This window comes from Hyaena hyaena, unplaced genomic scaffold, assembly GCF_003009895.1.
Source record: "Hyaena hyaena isolate Hyena2069 unplaced genomic scaffold, ASM300989v1 scaffold_33, whole genome shotgun sequence".
Lineage (NCBI taxonomy): Eukaryota > Metazoa > Chordata > Mammalia > Carnivora > Hyaenidae > Hyaena > Hyaena hyaena.
Genome location: NW_024080666.1, coordinates 3,909,711 through 3,930,891, shown reverse-complemented (window position 1 = coordinate 3,930,891; position 21,181 = coordinate 3,909,711). Strand labels below are relative to the sequence as shown.

General features: G+C 49.0%; 1 protein-coding gene across 3 annotated transcripts in view; it reads right to left on the bottom strand.

Annotated features, from left to right (window-relative positions):
- Positions 1–21,181, bottom strand: part of LOXHD1 (lipoxygenase homology domains 1) — a 160,027-nt gene that overhangs the window by 132,497 nt on the left and 6,349 nt on the right. For all 3 annotated transcript variants that reach the window (XM_039228860.1, XM_039228861.1, XM_039228863.1), the window contains exons 3-4: positions 16,713–16,793; positions 14,680–14,864 (exon numbers count right to left, since the gene is read on the bottom strand). In XM_039228860.1, the coding sequence (XP_039084791.1) occupies positions 14,680–14,864; positions 16,713–16,793 (266 nt within the window). The remainder of the gene's footprint in view (positions 1–14,679; positions 14,865–16,712; positions 16,794–21,181) is intronic.

Here is a 21,181-nt window from a genome sequence, read left to right as displayed (position 1 = left end):
CATTCGCCCGGAGGGTGAGAGGTGGGGGGGTGGGGGGAGGAGGCTGGCTGCACCTGACTTCCGCCCACCCCCACCCGAGGCCACGGCTGCTCCCTGGCACCCATCACTTCCGCTCACCCGGAGCCAGGAGCTGGGGAAGTGACGGGGGAAGACACGGAAACAAGCGAGAGACACCGGCGGGGCTGTCCTGGGAGCGAGGGCGAGGGGAATGTTCTCCCCCAGCCCTGGAAGGCCCCTAACTCCTCTGGCCTGCGCCTGTGCGGGGAGGAGTGGCCGCTGACCCCGCCTGTGCGGGAAGCAGCGTCCACAGACCCCAAGGATGGGCCGCACCCTACTGGCAGGGAGCTGCGTTTTGGCCACTGAGCAGCGAACGGCCTCCCAGATACCCAGACTTAAGTCTCCCTCCCCGTTGCTGCCCCCAGAGGGTTTCCTCTTCCTTCCCTCGGGTCCAGAGCCCCGAATCTCTCACCCAGATTCACCCACTTCTTCAAGTAGGAACTTCTCTGCTCTCTGGAGAATACCTCAATCTTGCCGCCCTTGCAGACACCTGCACTCCTCAAGCTGGTAAGAGCCTCTGATGCTTACTGAGGACCGACTGTGGGGTGGCCACATCTGTTTCTCATGCAGTCGTCACGATGACAGACCCTATGACTACTGCGGTCACCGCTTACCGAGGAGAGAATGGAAGCAAGTGGTTAGGAAACCTAATCAAGTTCCCCCAGTTAGAAAGGGTGAGGCCCAGATCTGGACTCAAGAGGTCCGGGCAAGAAGGTTCTCTCTCAGCTGTCCTTTCACCCATCACCCCCAAGTCTAGCTGAAAGCCCACCTCCCAGGGGGCTCCACTCCTGAACTCCCACGACTGTATCACTTATTTGGCACCTGACATCTGATCAAGCACAGGCCGTGGGGTGACCTCAGCTGAGCCTGGTTATACAAGGACATTAAAACGTCATGCAGTCGGGGTGCCTGGGTGGCTTAGTCGGTTGAGCGTCCGACTTTCGCTTAGGTCATGATCTCGCGGTTTGTGGGTTCGAGCCCCGCGTCGGGCTCTCTGCTGACTGCCAGCTCAGAGTCTGGAGCCTGTTTCAGAGTCTGTGACTCCTTCTCTCTCTGAACCTCCCCTGCTCACGCTGTCTCTCTCTCTCTCTCTCCTAGAAATAAGTAAAACATTAAAAAAAAATTTTTAAAACGTCATGCAGTCATTACCAGTTGCTCCTGTGTGGTAATCAAGAAAAAATACTCTGTCCCTTGTTTCACCCCCAAATCATAGACAGCTAGCACATCTTCATGGGAAGCTGTGATGTAAGCCTCATGTTATCTATCAGGTGCTGAAAGAGTATGGAGTAGGTAGGCCTTGCCTCCTTTTAGCTCACTGCGCTCAGCCGCTCTTACCCAATTCACTGCCAAGCCCCACAAAGCTATCTCCACATGCCCCTCAGTCACTCATCTCCTTTGGCTCCCATTCTTGTGGCTCCACAGTAGACCCTCCCCTTCTACACACACACCCCAGCAATCTTGTCCATTTCTTCCCTTTCCAACCCAGATTCCACTCTGCTGCTGAAGCTTATCCTCCCCTAATGCACTTCTCATACACGGCTGGAGGAACCAGAACGCTGCACAGCCTTCCCGGGGGCCAGGTGAGTACTGCCTGCCAAAAGGCTTTCCGTTGTGCAGACCCCTGAACTAACCATTCAATCCCTGTGCCTAACAATTCATTTATACTAGGAAATAATTGGGTTCACAGATGACCTATAAAGATGTCTATCACAGCATCGTTAATAACAAAAAATTGAGAACAAGCTGAAAATATCCAGAATGGGGGATTGGTGGGGTGAATTATGACATTCACCCATGTGGCCATTTAAAATAATGGTTCAAAAGATTATTCAATGTGTTAGTATTAAGTGAAAAAAATCTAGTTACAATGTTGACTATGATATAACACCACTTTTCATCAGTATGTAGTGTTTAATGCATTCATGCATAATAAAGAACAGGAAGGAAATTCACCAAAATGTTAATGGTGGTGTCTCCAAGGCTCTCCTACACAGGGATTAAGTTCAAGGTTCTGGGTTTACTCTTGGGCCTTTCACTTATATGCAAATTACTTAACCACTCTGTGCCTCAGTTTGCTTTACCTGTAAAGTGGGTATTATAATAATACGTCTGTCATGGTATTCTTGTCAAGACTAGATAGACAATGATTATAACAATATCTGACATTGAGTGAATGCCCGATGAAATTTATTATTATCATTTTGGGCTAATGAGATTATGGAAGATTTTATTCTTCTTCAAACTCTTGCTTATTTGTACTTTTGATAATCTTTACAACAGCCGTATTTCTTTTTCCTGCAATTGAAAACTAAAGATTGAAGTCACCTAAAGCCAACACTTGGATAAGTTATGCCCTGTATGGTCTGGAGGGAGCTGTTGATAACTGCCAGTCTGCAATACACACCTGAGGAAAACCCATGCACATGAGAGATAGCCTTACATCCTCGAGCTGGCTTTGGTACCAGAAACCTTTGAGCTTGCTGGTCTGGGTGGCTAGGAGGCTAGGGGGAGGGTTGAGGACTGGATGAAGGAAGAGAAGAAACAGAGGCAGTGGCCACCGGATAGAAATTCAGCCCCAGGTAGGTGGGAACCCCTTCTCTAACACCCCTGCACACCCTGGCCAATGCTTGGAGCTCCGGGGAAGGGTCCAGCAGGAAAACATTGGTGGCTGCTGCAATGGACACCCACGGCTGGATCCGGGCCAAGACAATGTCTGTATCATAAGTTTTGATTTCACACACACAAAATGCAGCTCTGAGAAAGTACTCTCCAAAAATAGGGGCGTAGGTGTTATTATAAACACCTATTTGGAAACCTCCCTCTGTTTGAAAACCTAGCAAACTCCTTCTCAACTACGAAGTCTCAATTGGGCATCACCTCCTCTATGAAGCCCTCCTGATTCCTCCTTCCTCTATGCTTACATTGATATAGGTCAGTTCCTACTTAGAATATTCTATCTTTTTGTACTCATTATTTACCGGCTGGACCCTCTTCCCTCTAGTTGCTAAGTTCCTAGAGAGAAAGGCCTGTACATATTTACCCTGAGCAAAGGGTCTGGTACATATAAGACTCCCAACTGGTGCCCATTGAATCACTGAATGACATTGGAGGAGCATAAGGTGGCATCTGGAGCCCAGGGCACTAGCTCTGTCCACACTGTGTGACCAAGAGCAGGTGGCTTAACTTGCCAAGCCTTCTGTTTTCTGTACAACGGAGGAAGAGCAGATAAGGTCCCTTCTGGTCCTGAAATTCTCTGATACTCCTCACTGGGGCCTCATTGGAAACAGTTCTCTTCTTCCCACTCTTTCCGGAGATGATCTTCTGCAATGTTAGGTGGGAGCAGATGGGGTGGGTGGGGAGCTGCTGGCAAGTTCAGAGGAGGAGAGTGCGGCAGGACTGGCCCAGCTTCTCCCGCCCCGAAGCCCTCTCGCTCTGAGTCCGGCTCTGAGTCCACAGGCCCAGGACCACTTCCATAGGGTTCAAAGGAACAATAACTCCCAAGCAGCATCCACAGCAAATCTAGCTCAGAGGGCTCTGGATAACATTTGAACTGAGTTAAGGGGACACATCAGGGAGAAGGAAAAGTGTTTGGAAAAGAGGTGCTCCCTGCAGGCTTTAACTGAAATCAAGTCATAAGCCTGTTTCCAGTTGTCTAGATGAGCCTGCTGGATGATAGAGGCGATCCTGGCACTGAGTGGCTCCAAAGTCCTGATTCTGAAAGGCCAGAATCTTGAGTCTGTGCATCTGAGAGTCAGAAAAAGCCTGGATGGACGGGAGGAAGAAGGTAAAACATCAGGATCACTACCACCACCACCGCGGTACTCATTTACTGAGCGCTTACTTTATGTCCAGCACTACACTAAGTCTTTATGTTCATTTCCCCAGTTAATCAGCCCAACTGCTTTATGAAGTGGGAATTAATGTTATCCCCACTTTACAGATGAAGAAATAGAGGCACAAAGCTTTATACATCTGCTCATGCTTAACCAACTGGTGGAGTAGCAGAGCCAAGTTTTGACCACAGAGAATGGGGGTCCAGCGACCAAGCTCACAGTGAGGAGATGGACAGTATGCAGAAGAATGGTGAGTGTTTGGGGGTGGAAAGAGGAATGTGTCCACAGCAGAAGTCAATTTCCAAAAGTTACCAAAAGCCAATTTCCCCTGCCCCACGGAGGAGGGCTAGCCCCAGATCTGTCTCTCTTTTGATATAACACTCTACTAATCCTAAAAAGACCCCCAGAAGCCACCTAGTGCACCCATTCTACAGAGGAAGAAACTGAGGATGAGAGTAGAACTGAGATCTGCCCCAGGTCCCATCGCTATTGGTGGCAAAGCCAGAACTAGAACTCAGGGTATATAAGGGCATCTGGGTGGTTCAGTTGGTTAAGCGTCTGACTTTCGCTGAGGTCATGATCTCACAGTTCATGAGTTCAAGCCCCACGTCAGGCTCTGTGCTGACAGCTCAGAGCCTGGAGCCTGCTTCAGATTCTGTGCCTCCCTCTCTCTCTGCCCCTCCCCCATTCACACTCTGTCTCTCACTGTCTCTCAAAAATAAACATTAAAAATAAAAAAATAAAAAAAAGAACTCAGGGTATATAGTCTCATGTGCTTTCTAATCCAGAGAGCTATATTTAAAATCAATGATTTAATTACTCTGTGGTGTCATCCTGTAGAATCGGGGAGTAAGTCAGGGCTGCTGGCTTGTGTGACAGAGCCCTCAGGATGGGTGCTTTCTGCATCAATCACCCAGGCTGCTTTCATGCTGCATCTGCTTTGGCACCAGGCAGCACCCGGGCAGGCCCATCATAATCCACCATACATCAGCGAAATGTGCACATGCCCCTAAAATGTTAATCCAGAGCCCTTTCTCAACCAATCTCTTCTTCAAATGCACTGTGGGCACCATGCCCAGCATGGTCTTGCCTAGACTGGGTGCACATCTGGAGCTGTGTGATAATCACTGTGTAGCACAGTGTGGGCTGTAATGAAATTATAACCCAGTTGCCTGATGAAATCACTGGGAGTGGAAACAGTGATTATGCTGGACAAACACAGTACCATTTCTACCTGTTCCGTGGCTCTGGGCAGCTTTTGGCCCCAGCATTAGCTGTCCTATTTGCTACAGCCAAAGAGAAGGAGGAAGATGAGGAGGAGGAGGAGGAGAGGGAGAAGAAGAAGGGGGAGGGGGAGGAGAAAAGAAGGAAGATGGGGAGGTGGAAAAAAGGAAGGAAGGAAGGAAAGAAGGATCGAAAAATGGAAAGAAGGAGGGAAGGAAGGAAGGAAGGGAAGAAGTGGGAAGAAAGGAAGAAAGAAAAAGCCCCAGACTGAGAATTTGGACGAAAAGTGGCAATTTGCCACTCCCCGACAACCTGCATGCTCCCAGCTCACCTCCCCAGTGGTTGCTACTTCTCATGGGCCCCCTTTCCTTCAACAGCCAGCCCCTCGGTCTCTCTGGGGCATAGCACAATACTGGCTGCAGCCATGTTTATTATTAACCCACCAACGAAGATAACTGCTCCTTTAGAGAAAGGATTGTCCCAAAGGAAGCCTAGGGAACAGGCTCCGTTGGGAGACAGGGAGGGACAGGACCCACTTCAGACAGGGACCTTCTGAAGGCAAGGGCCTCCTCCACTGTCTGCGAGGCCTGGGTCTGAAACATCGATGAGCTGTTGTGCCTGGGTTCTGACAGCCCTGGGGTGTGAACAGCCCCCAGGCCAGCTGGAACTCAGCTCTTGGCTTCAGAGGCCTGTCGCATTGCCAAGTTGGCAGAACTCTCCCGAAGCGATGCAGTGTGGGCTCAGTACTAAGTTAAGCCACGTGATCATCTCAGTGCTTTTTTAAGGTGGGCGGATTTGTGGGTTGGTGCTGGGATGAGGACAATTACTTGGCCGGGAAGCAGGAAATGACATCATATTGGCAGTGAGAAGGCCAGGCAGGGTCTGTCTTAAACAGGTCTGGCCCTCTTCAGCCCCAGAGATGTGTCCTGAGCCTCCCTGGGGCCAGAGGGATGGGCAGCCCTGTGCTCTCAGCCTGTGCAACTCTGTCATGTAGTCATCAATTGCACCTGAGTGCTGTGCCCCATGAATGTCACATCAGAAGTAACCACGTCAAAGTTCAGGGAGTGAATTTGGGGAGTGGGAGACCTGGAGCCAGGTACCAGAGACAAGGAGGCATTTAGCTGGCAGAATACCAGAGAAAGCCAGTGCTACAAAGGACCTCAGAGAACATCTGGTCCAGCCTTCTGGTAAGATGAGGAAGCAGCCCAGAGAGGACAAGTAACCTGCTTAGGTCACACAGTTACCGAAGGGCAAGACTGGAAGCCATTTATCTGCCTCCCACTCCACGATAGAGCTCTTTCCACCCATCTCTGCTGCTGGTCTTTATAAGTGATTGTGTCTACACACACACACACACACACACACACACACACACGCCTGTTTCTTATTCATCTTCACTCAAGCCTCTTAGTTCCAGTGACCAAGTCAGCAAGTATAAGAGAAATCATCAGGTGGTGAGACCCCAGTGTTATGCCCAGAGAAGCCTGAGCTTGGCTGGAGAGCCCAGATAGACACATCTTCAGCAGTTAGCACCCAAAGAGGCCAACAGCAGTCCCTGAGATACGGGGTGTCTCAGCCATTGATCCATCTCAAAACCCCTGAGGGCTGCCACCCACCCCATCAGCCATGGTGGCTCCTTCTGGCTACGAACTGGCCAGATCACGTCTGCGTCTCAAAGAGCTGGCTGAAAAGTTCCTCCTCTCTGCCCTTAGACTCCTTACACATCCCTGACTGCAGTTGGATTGGGGGAACCCCCTGAAAATCCACTTCAGTGGATAGCACAGACTTCAATTTCTCCAGAGTTTGGAGGAGGAACCCCAAGGTGAGCGAGCAGGCAGTGCTTTCCAGAGAGGCTGCAGCTTCACCCTTAGTGGGATTTGGGTAGCCTGGAGAATGAAGCACAGGATAAAAGAGAGCAGACAAGAGGAAGAGGGGCAGGGAAGGCACTGGCTCTGACATTTCCTGACCCTGAGATATGTTTTAGTAGGAGATCCACAGATTTCTCTCTAACCAACTTGACACAGAAGTCTAGGAGCAAGGATAACCCTTCCAAGCCATAGGCAGGCAGGATTCTGGGCTCTGGGGACAGCAATCCTACTGGGTCCTTGTGGGGCTTGATAGGACAGGGCTGAACCCCAGAAACTTCTGTCAGCGGTCTGGCTTCTCTCCACAATCTGAGAGCAGGTGGGGAGAAGATATCTCATTCTCAGACCGGTTTCCTATGGATCCCTTGAAACCTCCCCATGGTTTATTAGTGCTGGAGAGAACAGCTTTCAGAGCTTCCGTCTGCCAGACACTGGAGCCAACACAGTCTGAGCAAACAAGCTGAGAAATGGGAGCTGGGACTAAGAATGGGACTAAGAAACACAGGGAGAGGTGGTCCATGCCTCCTCAACCTGACCCTTGTTGCAGGTGTAAAGTGGGGAGGATAATAGACCTTACCTCCTAGGAGTGCTGTAGATTTGTCCCGTGTATACATATGAAGACACAAGACTACAGAAGTATTTTGTCCGAAGGTCACACAGCTAGAAGGCAGTGTTTGGGGATTTGAAACTAGGACTCTTATGACTTGAGACATGGAGCTTTGAACCATGTGATGCCCTCCACTCCCCTTGAGGGTAGCTCGTACTATGAGGTCTGTGTCCTTACTGGACTTCAAGCAGCAGGAAGACAAGGGTCATATCCTTACCCCAGACTCAGCATTTAAGAGCAGCTCAGGGAGCAGAGGGGCATGACCAATGACAGCTGCTAATGGTAATACTTCACTTCAAGGCCTGGGAGACTGTGCTGAGATTCTGGCCAGGGCCTGCCCTCACTGTACAGATGTCAATGCAGCTACCCTGACCCTCTGGGTTTTGGGTTGTCAAGAGGGGCAGCCATTCTAGACAGAAATCCTCTAGGAAGAGAGTCAGGCATGCATGGCAATGGGGGGATGCCAAGAAGCAGATGGCAGGAGGGAGAATTCACTACAATTCTGGAGCAGTTCGATAGCCAAGACTGTGTTCCCAGGGATAGTCAATGCAGACATGCTGGGAAAGCGGCTGCCAATCCTCCCCTGGCCCCAGAAGGTGCCAGGACCCCTGACACCCACTCTAAGAGGGAAACGAGCAAAGAGATGGCTGCTAACTCCCCAGCAGTGTGCATGTATGTCTGCGATTATTAATCAGGAGGTGTTGTGTCTCCTGGACCATCCCACCAAGATGTGGAGGGGAGCCAGCCAAGAATGGGGCACCCGCTCCTACTGACTCATGTGGGAATTAGTCAGGAGAATCCAGGATGCTTCTCCAGAAGCCTTGAAGTCCTGAGCAAGAACTGAGGATTCAGGGTGGAGACAGCATTTTCATCCTTTCTTCTGGGGGAATAAGAGCCCTTTGACAGTAAAGTCAATGTGATATATTGTCATTGTGAAAAATGGTTAATGAAGATGCAGGATGGATTAAAAAAAAAAAAAAAAAAAAAGCAGGGCATCAAGGGAGCCTGAATGTCTAAACAATTTTAAAAGAAAGAACAAAGTTGGAAGTCTTACATATTCTGATTTCCAAATTCTGTCCAAAGCTACAGTAATCAAAACAGTGCAGTAGATTTAAGGACAGACATTTGGGTCAATGAACAGAATAGAGAACCCAGAAATAAGCCCTTGCAAATATGGTCAAATGGCATTTGACACGAGTGCCAAAACCATTCAATGGGGGAAGGGACAGCCTTTACACAAATGATGCTAGGAAAACTGGATCTCCAGGTGCAAAAAGATGAATTTTTTAAATTCCATACTATGTACAAAAATTAAGTCAAAATGGATCAACAAGCTAAATGTAAGGGTAGATGTATAACACTCTTAGAAGAAAACACGGGGCAAAATCTTCATGGTACTGGGTTTGGTGATGATTTCTCGGGTATGACACCAAAAGCATAGGCAACAACAGAAAAAATAATAAATTGGACTTCATAAAAATTAAGAGCTTTTGTGCACCAACAAAACTCTTTCAACAGAGTGAAAAGGCAACCCATAGAATGGGAGAAAGTAATTATAAATCAATCACATCTGATAAGAGGTTAATATCTCCAAATATATTCTGGATGGTCCCATACAACTCAACGACAAAAACAGACAACCCAACTTTAAGATGGGCAAAAGACTTGAATGGACATTTCTCCAAAGACAACGTACAAATGACCCATAAGCACAAGAAGAGATGTTCAACATCACTAACCGTGGTTATTATTTTAAAAACCCAGAAAATAACAAGTATTGGTGAGTATGTAGAGAAATTGGAACCTTGTCCATTGTTAGTGGGAATGCAAAATGATGTAACTGCTGTAGGAAACAGTATAGCTGTTCCTCAAAAAAGTTAAACATAGAATTACTACCCAATCCAATAATTCCACTGATGGACCTGTACCCCCCAAAAATTAAAGCAGGAACTTCAGCAGCTATTTGTACACAACATTCATAGCAGTGTTATTCACAATAGCCAAAAGGTGGAAAGAACCCAAATGTCCATTGACAGATAACTAGATAAATAAAAAAGGGGCTGTGCATATAATGGAATATTATTTATCCATACAAAGAAATGAAATTCCCACACACGGTGTAACATGGATGGAGCTTGAAGACATTATGCTAAAGTAAAATAAGCCAGTCACAAAAATACAAATATTGTACGATTCTACTTATATGAGATTCCTAAGTAGTCAAATTTATAGAGACAGAAGGCAGAACAGAGGTTACTCATGGCTGGAAGAAGTGGGAAAGGAGAGCTATTTTATGGGGACAGTGTCAGTTTGGGAAGATGAAAAAGTTCTGGAGACAGATGATAGTGATGGATATCCAATAATTAATTTATTTAATGCCAGTGAATAATACATTTAAATATGGTTAATATGGTGAATTTTATCTATGTCTTACTGCAATAATAATAATTTTCTAAAAGAAGTAGGATGATGGAGTCAGGGAGATCCATCCACTCTTGTTCTGAGGAGTTCCCCCATCTGGAAGATAGGGTTCTCGCCTAGAAAGTACATTCTTGGGGAGCACTGGCAACCAGAGCTACTCAGGGATTCAGACTGGACATGAGCCACAACACAAGAGGCTAAGGAACCTGGGGATGCAGTCCTGAGAGGAGGGAAGCCTGTCTTCACGTGGCTGAAAGGCAGACATGAAAACATCCAAGGGGTCATCAGCAGAGGACTGCAACAGACAAGCAGAAGTCCCAGGGAGATTGTATGGGGTTTAACTGCAGGAAGAGCTTCCTGAAAACCAGTGCCACTTGCCACTGGGATGGCTGAGCTGGGTGGTTAGGAATCAATCATCCTCAAGAAAGACTGGATTCAAACCAAGGCTGGAGAAGCAACTGATGTGGACAGTGTGGAAAGGATCCCTGTGACAGTAGACTGATCCTACTAATGCCCATGAGCCCTAGCTGTGATCCCTCAAGCCCTGATCTCTTAGGGGCCAGGTTGGCTGCCCTTGGTCTTGGAAACAGGCAGGAAGCCCATTCCAAGAATTAGGAGCTCCACATTCTAGTCCCAGCTCTATCAGTGGTTGGCCATTTGGTATTAGATGAATCACCACCTCTCTGAGCCTCTGAGTTTGGTCCTCTGGGCAATTAACACCTGCCTGCCATCCTTCACTTTGCCTCCCCCAAAAGTGTGCCAGTGATGAAGAAGTGAAGCAAGGACTCTTGAAGAAGACAGCCCAGATACCCTCCCCTCCTCCCCACTTCTGCTTTCCCTTTCTCACAGATCAGGGCTGTTGTGTTTCCCAGAGTGCAATTTGCACACCACATGGGGTGCTAATGGTGATACAGGAGGGTTATCATATACGCTGATATTTACAGGAATTGATAACAGTATTTTTGTGATATCGATATCTACTTTCTTTTAAAAATAAGTTTACAAGTTAATATGTAAGTTGCCAAAAGTGAGTTAAAGAAGAATAAGACAAGGAAAAGGGTTGTACTTGAAAAAGGCAAGACTCTTGAAGATGGAATGTGAGTGGCTGGAGTTCGGGAGCCTCCACTGGTTGAGGGGACACCACCGCTGGTCTCCCCAGGCCCCAGCAAGAGATCCCCAGGCCTGGCAGTCAGACATAGAGGAAATCAAAAGGTGAAGTGTTTGGGTTGGCTCTGCTGCCTGGCTTCCTTAAGTTGCCAAGTGCAGCGATTTTACCAACCAATTGAGAAATTGAACTTGGGCTCTAGGATATTCCATCCACACAACTGTGAGTTAGCCACCGTCCACCTTCTGCTTTTGGAACCTCCTGCCTATTTTTTCACATGGCTACCTTTACCCCATGGGCTCCATGAAGGAAGAGGGTGGCCCTGACCAGGCATTCACCCCAGTGTACCAGGAATATGTGGGGCATTTTCCCATGTTTAAAGAGAACCCTAGAGAGGGAAAAGTCATCTCCGTGGCAAACGTCAGGCACTGTGTCATTCAGGAAGGGTGACATTCTTGTCCAGGGCAGCAATCCTAAAGCTACACAGCTCACCAGCACCCACAGGGGCCATATCTCTAACTAAGCATGATATACAAGATCCCCTATAGAGGAACCATCTAGAAACCTGATCAAGGTCCAGTCCCTCCACCCCTGTCACTACTGCTGACCACCTCGGCCAAAGGGTCAGTCGGTCAGCCTAGAACACCTACCCTCCTTGAAGAGCAGGAATGAAAGAAGGTTCCAGTTATTTATCAGACAGAGCTTCAGGAGATGGTCCTGGAGGTGGGAACAGAGGAGCAAAGCTACCCAGCTAATGACTCACCATCCCTTGGATGGTTGGGAGGGGATGAAATATACACTAAAAAGTCCCCTTCTTAAGCCCCATCTCACGACTTAAAATATTTTCATCTATCCAGATCTGATTATCTTCTCCATTTTGACCATTAGAGTGCCTCCTGCAGCAACCAAATATCAAGTGGGTATAATTCCAGGTGAAAAGCAAAGAGAGTTAACCTTTTGTTTATCAATGCAGTCCTTTGAATATTCGAAGATCCCCTTTTTTCATTCCTTCTTCTAGAATCCAACATGGAAATACTAAAAATTCAGTACCCTCCAAGCTCATAAAAGGGCCTGGGGCCCAAGTGGTCTGATTCAGGGACAAGGTCAGCTGGTGTCTTTGTCTTTCCTTTAAGAGGCAAGAACACTATGCTGGATGATTCCCATGGAAAGCTGGAGAACCATGGAGTTACATGAATTCTTTCTTAATGGTGACTTCTCAGAAGCTCTTCTAACAGGGGAACCCCAGATTTTCATGTGACCAAAGCAAAAGGTAGCATGAAGGACTAAATGGTGGGAAAAAGCCAACAAAAGGGAAAACCTGAGAGAGTAGAGAGGAAGAGTTATAGCCAGCTTAACAACTTGCTAAGGACTGATCCTAGTAAAAAGACTGGATCAAGCATCATGGATACTTAAAGTTTTGGGGAAAATCTATGAAATTCACCCCAATTGAAAAGACACTCATGGAAATAAGTCAGGCAGAGAAGGACAAATATCATATGTTTGCACGTATAGGAGGATTAGGAGGAACTTAACAGAGGAACAAGGGGGAGAAGATGGGGGGAAATGGTGGGGGGAAGGGAGAGAGGCAAACCATGAGAGACTCTTGAATGCTGACACAAACAGAACTGATGGATGTAGGGGGGAGGGGGGATGGGCATGGAGGAGGGCACTCATGGGGATGAGCACTGGGTGTTATGTGGAAACTAATTTGACAATAAACTATTTGTAAAAAAAAAAATGAATTAAAATGAAAAATAAAATAAAATAAAATAAAATAAAATAAAATAAAATAAAAAAGACACTCATGGGGTATGAGCAGACAATTCATAAACACACACACACACACAAATATACACACACAATACAGATGGCCAATAAACACATGAAAAATATCCAGCACGAAAAAAATCCAGCTGCACGAATAACCAAAGAGAAAACATTGCAAAATCCCTTTTCCTAGCCAGTTAGAAAGTTAAATAATAGTAAGTATTAAGGGCAAGGAAGTGGGTGCTTTTGCACAGCTGGTGGGATTGTGCACTGATGCACCCCTTCTGCAGCATTTTGGAAACACCCATTAAAAGCCTTACCCATGTGCATTCTATTTGACCTAGAAATTCTATTTAGGAATTTATCCTAAGGAATCATTTGTCTGTGCAAGGATTTAGGTGTATTATTTATATTAACAATAAAATTTTAGAGGAGTACACAATGTAAATTTTCAACCCAAGGGATTATGAATGATGGCGCCTCCCTGTACAAGAACACTTCACAGCCACTCCAAGCAAGGGCGTTGAGCCATATTTAATGGCATAGAGACAAACATCCTCTAAACAGGATGTGGTGCCAGCCCATTCTCTCAAACTATCTATGCACAGAGAAGACTAGAAATGAGAGCACAAACGTGTCATCAGTGATGTTTCTCCAGGTGATGGAATCACAGGTGTTCTTTTTTTTTTTATGTTTGAGCATCTCCATTTTCTAAATTTTCTACAGTGATCAAATCTGGCTTTTGTAATAAGAGAAAAATCAGTAACATCTCATTTTTAAAAAAGAAACAGTGAAGTTGCAAGTTATTATGATGGAGGCCACAGAGGAATGAAGCACGTTCAAGATGTGCTGGAAGGTAGGAAATCAGAGGTAGACAGAGGAAGGTGAGCTAAAGCCCAGTGAGATACAGGATATGCTTATTTCTGCCCAGCTGGGCTGCAAGAGAGGATGGAACTTGGAGACCACAAGGTACATGCTGGAAGACAGCATCTAAGGAGTGCATCCACCTTCTGTTACTCTACTGAGCGACCCCAGCAAAGTCATTTCTCCTGGCTATCAAATGCCTTCACCTCCAATGGCCTATGATGCTCTGTGAGCAAGATGCTATGATGGTAGTGCCCACACGTGATGTCTCCCTTTCTGGAAAGGCAAATATGTCCAATAGTGAGAGGAAGTGAGGTCAGAACTTTAGGGGACAAAGTGTGATAAAATAGGTCATAGGACAAGGTGTGTGTTTTTACATGGTTTGTTCTCCACACCCCTCCTGTTGAGCTAAAAAGCCTGAATTTAAGGCCTTTGGCCAGAGATGCACCACTCAAGTGGAATTAGTTGTTTCCCTCCTCATAGAATCAGGAGGAGATGGGGACAGCTCAACCGAGCCCCTACATCTGTGAGTTCTGATTCCCATCCACCATGGCGTGGCTGTAGCTCACCTTCCTTTGGACATGAGAAGAAGGCCAAAGAGACGGGAAGATGTAGAAAGCTGCCTGTGAACTCAGAGAGGACTCAAGGTAGATACCCATCAACAAGAGTTGTTGAAAACACCAGATAGGGGCAGGATATCCCACCCCTCCATCATGCCTCCCGGTCCTTTTGCATTTCCCCTTTCCTTGAGCCCCCAGGGCACATAAGCTGGCTCTTGGGAAGGTCCTGTGGAAAAGATGGGGCTTCCCCTGGGCCCCAGATGACTGGAAGACCCTGGAGGAGTGGCAAGGGGACCGGGGACTGCCCAGAGCAAGACAGGGGCGGGGGCCAGCCCAGGCAGGGAGGGACGGCAGGCAGGCCAGCCTCAGCACTGACCTCGGGGCGTGTCCATAGGATTGAAGCTGGCTAGCAGGTCACGGCACCATTGGCGGTCACCTTCCACCTTGCTCAGCCAGTTGTTGCAGTTGAAGTAGTAACGGAGGTGAGGCCGCTTCATGTCGGTCACAATCACACGATCCAGGTACCAGCTGGCGTTCAGGCCAGTGTTGTCATGCTCGATCCTGGGGCAGAAGCAGACACCCACACGTCATTGGCAGAACAGAGATGACACCCTTTCCACACTGGCATACCCAAATGTTCACTCCAAAGAGAGGTTCCCTCATTTTGTTGTTGTTGTTGCTTTACCCCCTCGAACCTCAGTTTCCTCATCTGCAAAATGGGAATACCTTGCAAGGTAGATGTGCTTATTAATGAGTGTTACGTTGTTACATCACCTGCAAGGTACTGTTGCCTTCCAGGGAAAATCCAGGCTTGCCCAGGATTGCAGCATGACCATCTTAAACTTCCCTTCTCTCCCTAATCCCTGGACCCCCAGGCCCCCCAGATACTCTCCTGAATCCAGCCACCCGAGGATACCATGTGGCCATCTACACTGATGTCGCCCCATAGAAATATCACATGAGCTGCATGTGTGAGCCATGTACATAGGTTTAGATTTTCTAGATTTCTAGAAGCAAAAAAACAGGTGAAGTTCATTTTAATAATATATTCTATCTCATCCATTTATCATTTCAACATGCAACCATGTGACAATTTATCAATGCAATTTTTTATATTCTTATACTAAGTTTTCAAAACTCTACTGTGTTCATATGGGTATGGTGCATCTCAATCTGGAGTAACCACATTTCAAGCATTCGGGCCACGTGTGGCCAGGGGCTACTGTATCAGGCAGTATAGATCGGCGCTCTTCAAAATCTGGCCCCCCAAATATTCTGGACTTCTAATAGTCCCCCTCATCCTTGGCAATCCCAGTTTTTTCTCTGAGGTCAGTTACTCCCCCAGACCTTGACCCCTGCATGACCTCACTTGGCACCAAATATCTCCTCCCTGTGCACTGCACTGGGACCTTATCTTTGCAGGCCATCATGGGACAGTCACAGCTCATAGCACACAGTCCCGACACACTGATGACACGTGACATACCCGAGCATGTGTACCTCTGCCTGGCACAGAGCCCAGCACCTAGTAGGACCTCAGCATAGTGGTTGCCTTTCCCCACAGCAAAACCCCCTTCCCAACCCTCCCCTTCCCTGTTTGTCACACCCTTCCCTCACACACCAGTGCCAGGACCCTCATTTGTCCCTTATTTCCCCAGGAAAGACAGGCATGGTCCTATACTTTCTAGTGGGAGGAAGAAAAATTAGGACTGAGCCAGCCAGGCCCTAGCCTGCATGCAATCAGACCCCAGATGATCTTGACATTCTGACAAATGGGCATGAACTTGAATGCATGTGGGTCATAGGAAGGGAGAAGGGAGGGGGGAAGGGGGGCAATTGAAGACTCTTCCTTGGCAGCCAGGATGATAGAATTACCCCTTCCCACCACTCACACAGATGCCCCCAGAGAGAGACAAGCTGTCTGTGGAAAGGCACCCTGAAGTGTGACCCGGCATCTCTAATACTTGCTGAGTGCCGGTTACTATCTAAGCACTAACTGGTTGAGTCCTCCCTAACTCTAGCTGGTAGGCATCATTATTACAAATGAGGAAACTGGGGCTTGGAGAGGAAATGCCCAATGTTCCACAGTTAGCAAATGGCAAGGCAGAAGTTTGAACCCAGGCAATCTGGACTCAGAATCCACTCTTAACCACTATGTTAGTGCCTCTTGGAGCATATTTGCCAAGTTTATGAGAAACTGTCTTAAGCAGTCTCAACACAAAGAAGTGAATCTCTAATGGCAAGTTTAGGGAGCCATGACTCAGCATGGAAGGGAAAGATCTGGGCCTTCAGTCACCCCTCAATGACACCAGGGAGTACTCAACATGCAGAAAGTGTCAGTAATAACACCAGTTCCTAATCTACTGGTTTTTATCTCGCTCCCTTCCTGGTCAGGGGCCAGATTCTTACCTGATTTTGTAGATGAGGCCCACGTTGTTGGTTCTCACCCGGAACACATCGACATTGGCTTTCTCAAAGGCAGATTCACTCCTACAATGAGCACGTGCACACTTAGTACAGATCTGCACTTGGCTCACAAGCCCGGGAGGAGAGCCAAGGGCTGGCATCCCCCCTCTTCCTCCACCATCCCAGCCCTAGGCAGTGCTATAAGCAATCGCTCCTGTTCGGAGATTCCTGACAGAGGGCAAGGTCTGTTACTATTTGCTCCTTTCTTTCACACTCAACGTTCTCCTGTGATGCTCGCCATGCTTCACTAAGGCAGGTATGGTGGGCAACAATTAGCCCCATTTTACAAACAGGTAAACTGCTAATTGATTGCGGAGCTGGGACCAGAACCTGGACCTCCAGAGTCATGACCCAATGCCTTCTGGTTGCTCTGCATTGGGATGGTGGAGGAGGAAGGAGGGCAGAGTGGATGCCACGGTGCCCTTGGGTCTGCAGGCCCCCGGGCCTCTCCTCACCTGCCTTGCTCTTGCTGGGGGAGTTGCAATGGCAGCCCCAAGCAGCGGATGCGGACCTGGGTGGTGGTCCATGGTCCTGCCATTCCAGCAAGAAAGGAAACACTCAAACCAGCAACAGGGAGGTGGGGCGGTGAGGGAATGCATATCTGGCAACACAAAGATGGTGTGAACAGAAGCTAGTACACCTGAGATGTTCCCCCAACGAGCCGCCCAGGTGAGTCCAGACTCAGGAGCATCCTAGATTCCATCAGCTTAGACACAGGAGGGCTGGAGCAGCCTCAGCCAGGAGTCCTCCGAGAGCAGAAGCCTGAATCTCATCGCTCGGACATCCGCTGCGTCCTCTGTGTGGGCTCGGACCCAGCCATCGGGGTCTACTCACAGTTCTTCCTGCCCACGCAGTGAAACCCTCACAGGCCGCAGAGCCTCACGTCGACCTCCCCCGGGGCTCCCGGCACGGGCTCCCGGCACCAGCACACAGCCCATGGGAAAAGAAAAGCGCAGAAGACGAATACCTCTTTATCAGCCATCACTGTATTTCCAAATATGGAGAGGAAGAGCCTTCTCTCTAAGGCAACAAGGCTCAGACTCAGTAACAAAAGGCTTGTGAGTTCTTCAGATTCCAAAGCTGTGGTTCTCTGCAAACAGACCCACTTTAGCAAGCAGTCTGTCCCGAGAAATTTCCTTAAGGTGGGTAGGTTGTGAGACATGAGGCCTAAGCTCCTCCAAACGCAGGGTAGGCCTCATGAAATGAAGTGAAAAGTGTACACGGAGGCAGCCTTGTTGGGAGAAAAGAGGCCCCAAAGTTGTGGTCTGGGCACTGAGGGGGAGGAGGAGAAAGTGGCAGAAACTTCTGGATTTTCGCTGGAGTTGAAGGTTCCCTTCCCCAGGCTTGCTGCAAATGCCTGTGGGAATCTTATCTCTAAAAGTGATTAATCACAACCCATGTTGTGCCGTAGAGTAAGAGTAGATGCACAACAACATGGAAAACACGGGAACGTCAATTCTGTGCCCCATCAGGCTTCGGTGGGTGGGACATAAGGAAGTGAACAAGAGGTACTTTCAACGTATGAGACCAGGAAATAAATGCGTGGAATAGACAAGGGTCTCCACGCCAAATAAATACCCTAAGAAATAGCCACCCTGGGAGGCTGTGAAGTAGAATATTATGCAGCCATCAAAAATATCCTATTATGTTAATGGAACAGAAGCAGGTTTGTAATATAGGCTTAAAATAAAAAGCAGTTGAAAAAGAAAATGTATGAACACCATAGGAGGCCAGGTGCATTTAAAAAAATGAAGGAGAAGGATGTATACAAAACATCACGTCTAGATGCTAAAAGTATTATGAAGTGTTGCTTATTTTTTCTCGCCCGTACGTATATATTTTCTAAGTTTGCCAAAGGGAGGACATCCCGATCTGTGATTATGCACACAGCACTGGGCCCCGTGTCCGCAGCCCCCACGCCCCATGGCCAGCAGCTGCCTGGGCTGAGTCCTTGGGGATGAGTGTGAGGCTTGTCAGGCTTCATCTGCCGACTCGCCTGGAATTTAGAAAAGAGCGAGTGCCCATGAGCAGGGGAAGAGGAGGGTGATTTGGAAGGAGAGCAGCTGGCGTCCTGGGGGAGGGGGGGCCTCTGACCGCAGCCCCTTCCGGAGAAGTTCTGACAGCTGCCCGTGCCCTGCAGAAAGGCCCTGAGCTCGTGACCAGGTGGAATGTGGATTTGAACGTTCCAGCGTGTTTAATAGTTGAGCGCGGTGCTTTACTGTCACTCAGAAAACAAATTTTAAAAAGCGAGGAGGAAGGAGGGAGACCCGGACAGAAAGAAGTACCAGGACGGGCAGAGGGTCTCAGGACCACACCGGAGTGTGCCAGGGTATCACACAGTGTGGAGCGATTGCAGAGTCACCAGATGGGGCCCAACATCTTCCCTGCAGATGAGAGGGAGGCCTTCTGAGGGCCTGTCCCCAGAGAAAGGAAAAGAAGGACTATGGAGACTGGCCTAGCCGGACTCTCGTCTCACAGGGAGCAGCCAGGATAATCCCGGATAACCCCCAACTGCAGCCCACTGGGGTCAGATTCCAAAATCCCCACGTTGGGAAGTCAGAAGACAATGCAGTGGGTTTCAGAAACTGGAGGTGAGGTGGAAATCCCAAGGACGGAGGCCCCCCTGTCAAGGGAAACATTAGGAGTGCAGGCTTCTTCATGCTTCTTTGTGGGAGGCTGCGGCTTCACCACAGCTCCTGGCTGCTCAGCAAATGAAGCCTAATGCAGTTCACAGCCCCCTCCCTGTCCATGCCTGCCGTTCAGCAGGGACCCCTGCCCAGGAGAAGCTTCCCAGGCCGCACAGGGCATTTTAGCCGCCAACCTGGCTGGGCTAGCAGGCTAAAATGCCAGGCGTTTTCTGACACTCAGATGGCGAATTCTCAACAGGAGATCCGTGTTCCAGAAGATGCATGAGATCCCATCCTTTTGCCATATTCTGAACATGTGGGCCAGCGCTGGGGGTGGTCCTGGGTCACCGGGAAGGGAGCCCAGAACATGGGGGGTCGTCCTCCGGGACCCAGGGCGGTTTGCACTCAACTGGTCTGGGCTCGGGGTGAAGCTCACAGAGGATCAAAGTGAACATGCCTAAGCGACAGCCCAATGTGGATGGAGGAGTTTAGACGCTAGACCATGAGGATAACAACAGTCAGCATGTTAACCTCAGGCACCAAATAATTGCAGCAGAATGATTTTGTGTTGGGAAACAAACGTGCTGACGAGCCATGTGGGGCTCAGGAGAAAAGGCAGAAGAAGATGGAGGAGGAACGGAGGGGAGAAAGGATGTGGGTGAAGCAGGAGTGGACGGTGGGGTGAGGGGACAAGGCCTGGCACTGTGGAGAAAGCAGCCAGGGAGAAATTCCAGGACAGGCAGGGCTGAATCTTAAGATGAGGGAGTCTGTCTAATATTCCACTTTAAGCCATTCGCGTTGCTGTGATGTGAACTTGCTCTGGTGCCGAGTATCAGTGAAGTCTGATGCACCCCAAAACGCCTTGTAGCCTGTGTGTATGTGCATGTGTGCGTGTGTGTGTGTATGCATGTGTGTGTAAGGCAAGGAAAAGAGCTCAGTTCCAGTTGACACATGAGTTGGGTTTGGGGTGACACAGCATGGCAAGGAGGGAACGGCAGCCGGCAGTGAGACGAGAGATTCCGAGCCAGACCCCGGGGCGAGGGTGGGGGTGAGGGGTGGGCTGGAACACCTGCATCTAAACAGCACAGAGCAAGGTGACCTCTGCGACCCTGATTCCTTGGAAAGCGGTGCTCCCCTCCCAGGCCCACGGGCTCCGCTCCGTCTTGAACTGAATGCATCTTAGATGGTGAGGATTGTGTCTTTGCAATTCTCTCTGCAGACGTTTCCCCGGGTCTTGCGGCAGCCAGATTCACTTCTCTGGGCCGCATCTTAAGTCAGGCCTCCGCTGATCAGCTTGCAAGCAAGGCCTTCTATAGCCTGTCCTCCCCTCCTGGCCCCTTGCTGCCTCCATGTGTCCACAAGCTGTTCCCCTTGGTCTAACGTCCCCTCCTCCTGCCCCTCTCTCATCTGAGTCTTTTTCTCTACCTCAGGCCCAGATCATGTGCCCTTCCCTGTAAGGTCCCACTCTGGCCACCCTGACAGCATAATATTACTGAGCCCTGGCTGTTTGCCAACAACTGGGAGGGGGCCGGAGTGATGAAGCAGACCTCCCCTCATCAGCCGCCCCCACCTGGCATCCCTGGGCACGGCACCTCCCCAGCCTCCCAGGACACATGGCTGATGCGACAAAATGAGCCCCATCTCCGAAACCACCCACTCCCCGTGGGCTCCTGCAGAGCCCTCCAGGCCAGCCCTACGGGAGCCCTGGCCAGGCCTGTGCCCCTGCTGCTCCAGCGGAGCTCCACGCGGGGACCAGAGAGACCCGCGGGGTGGCGTGGGAGGGGG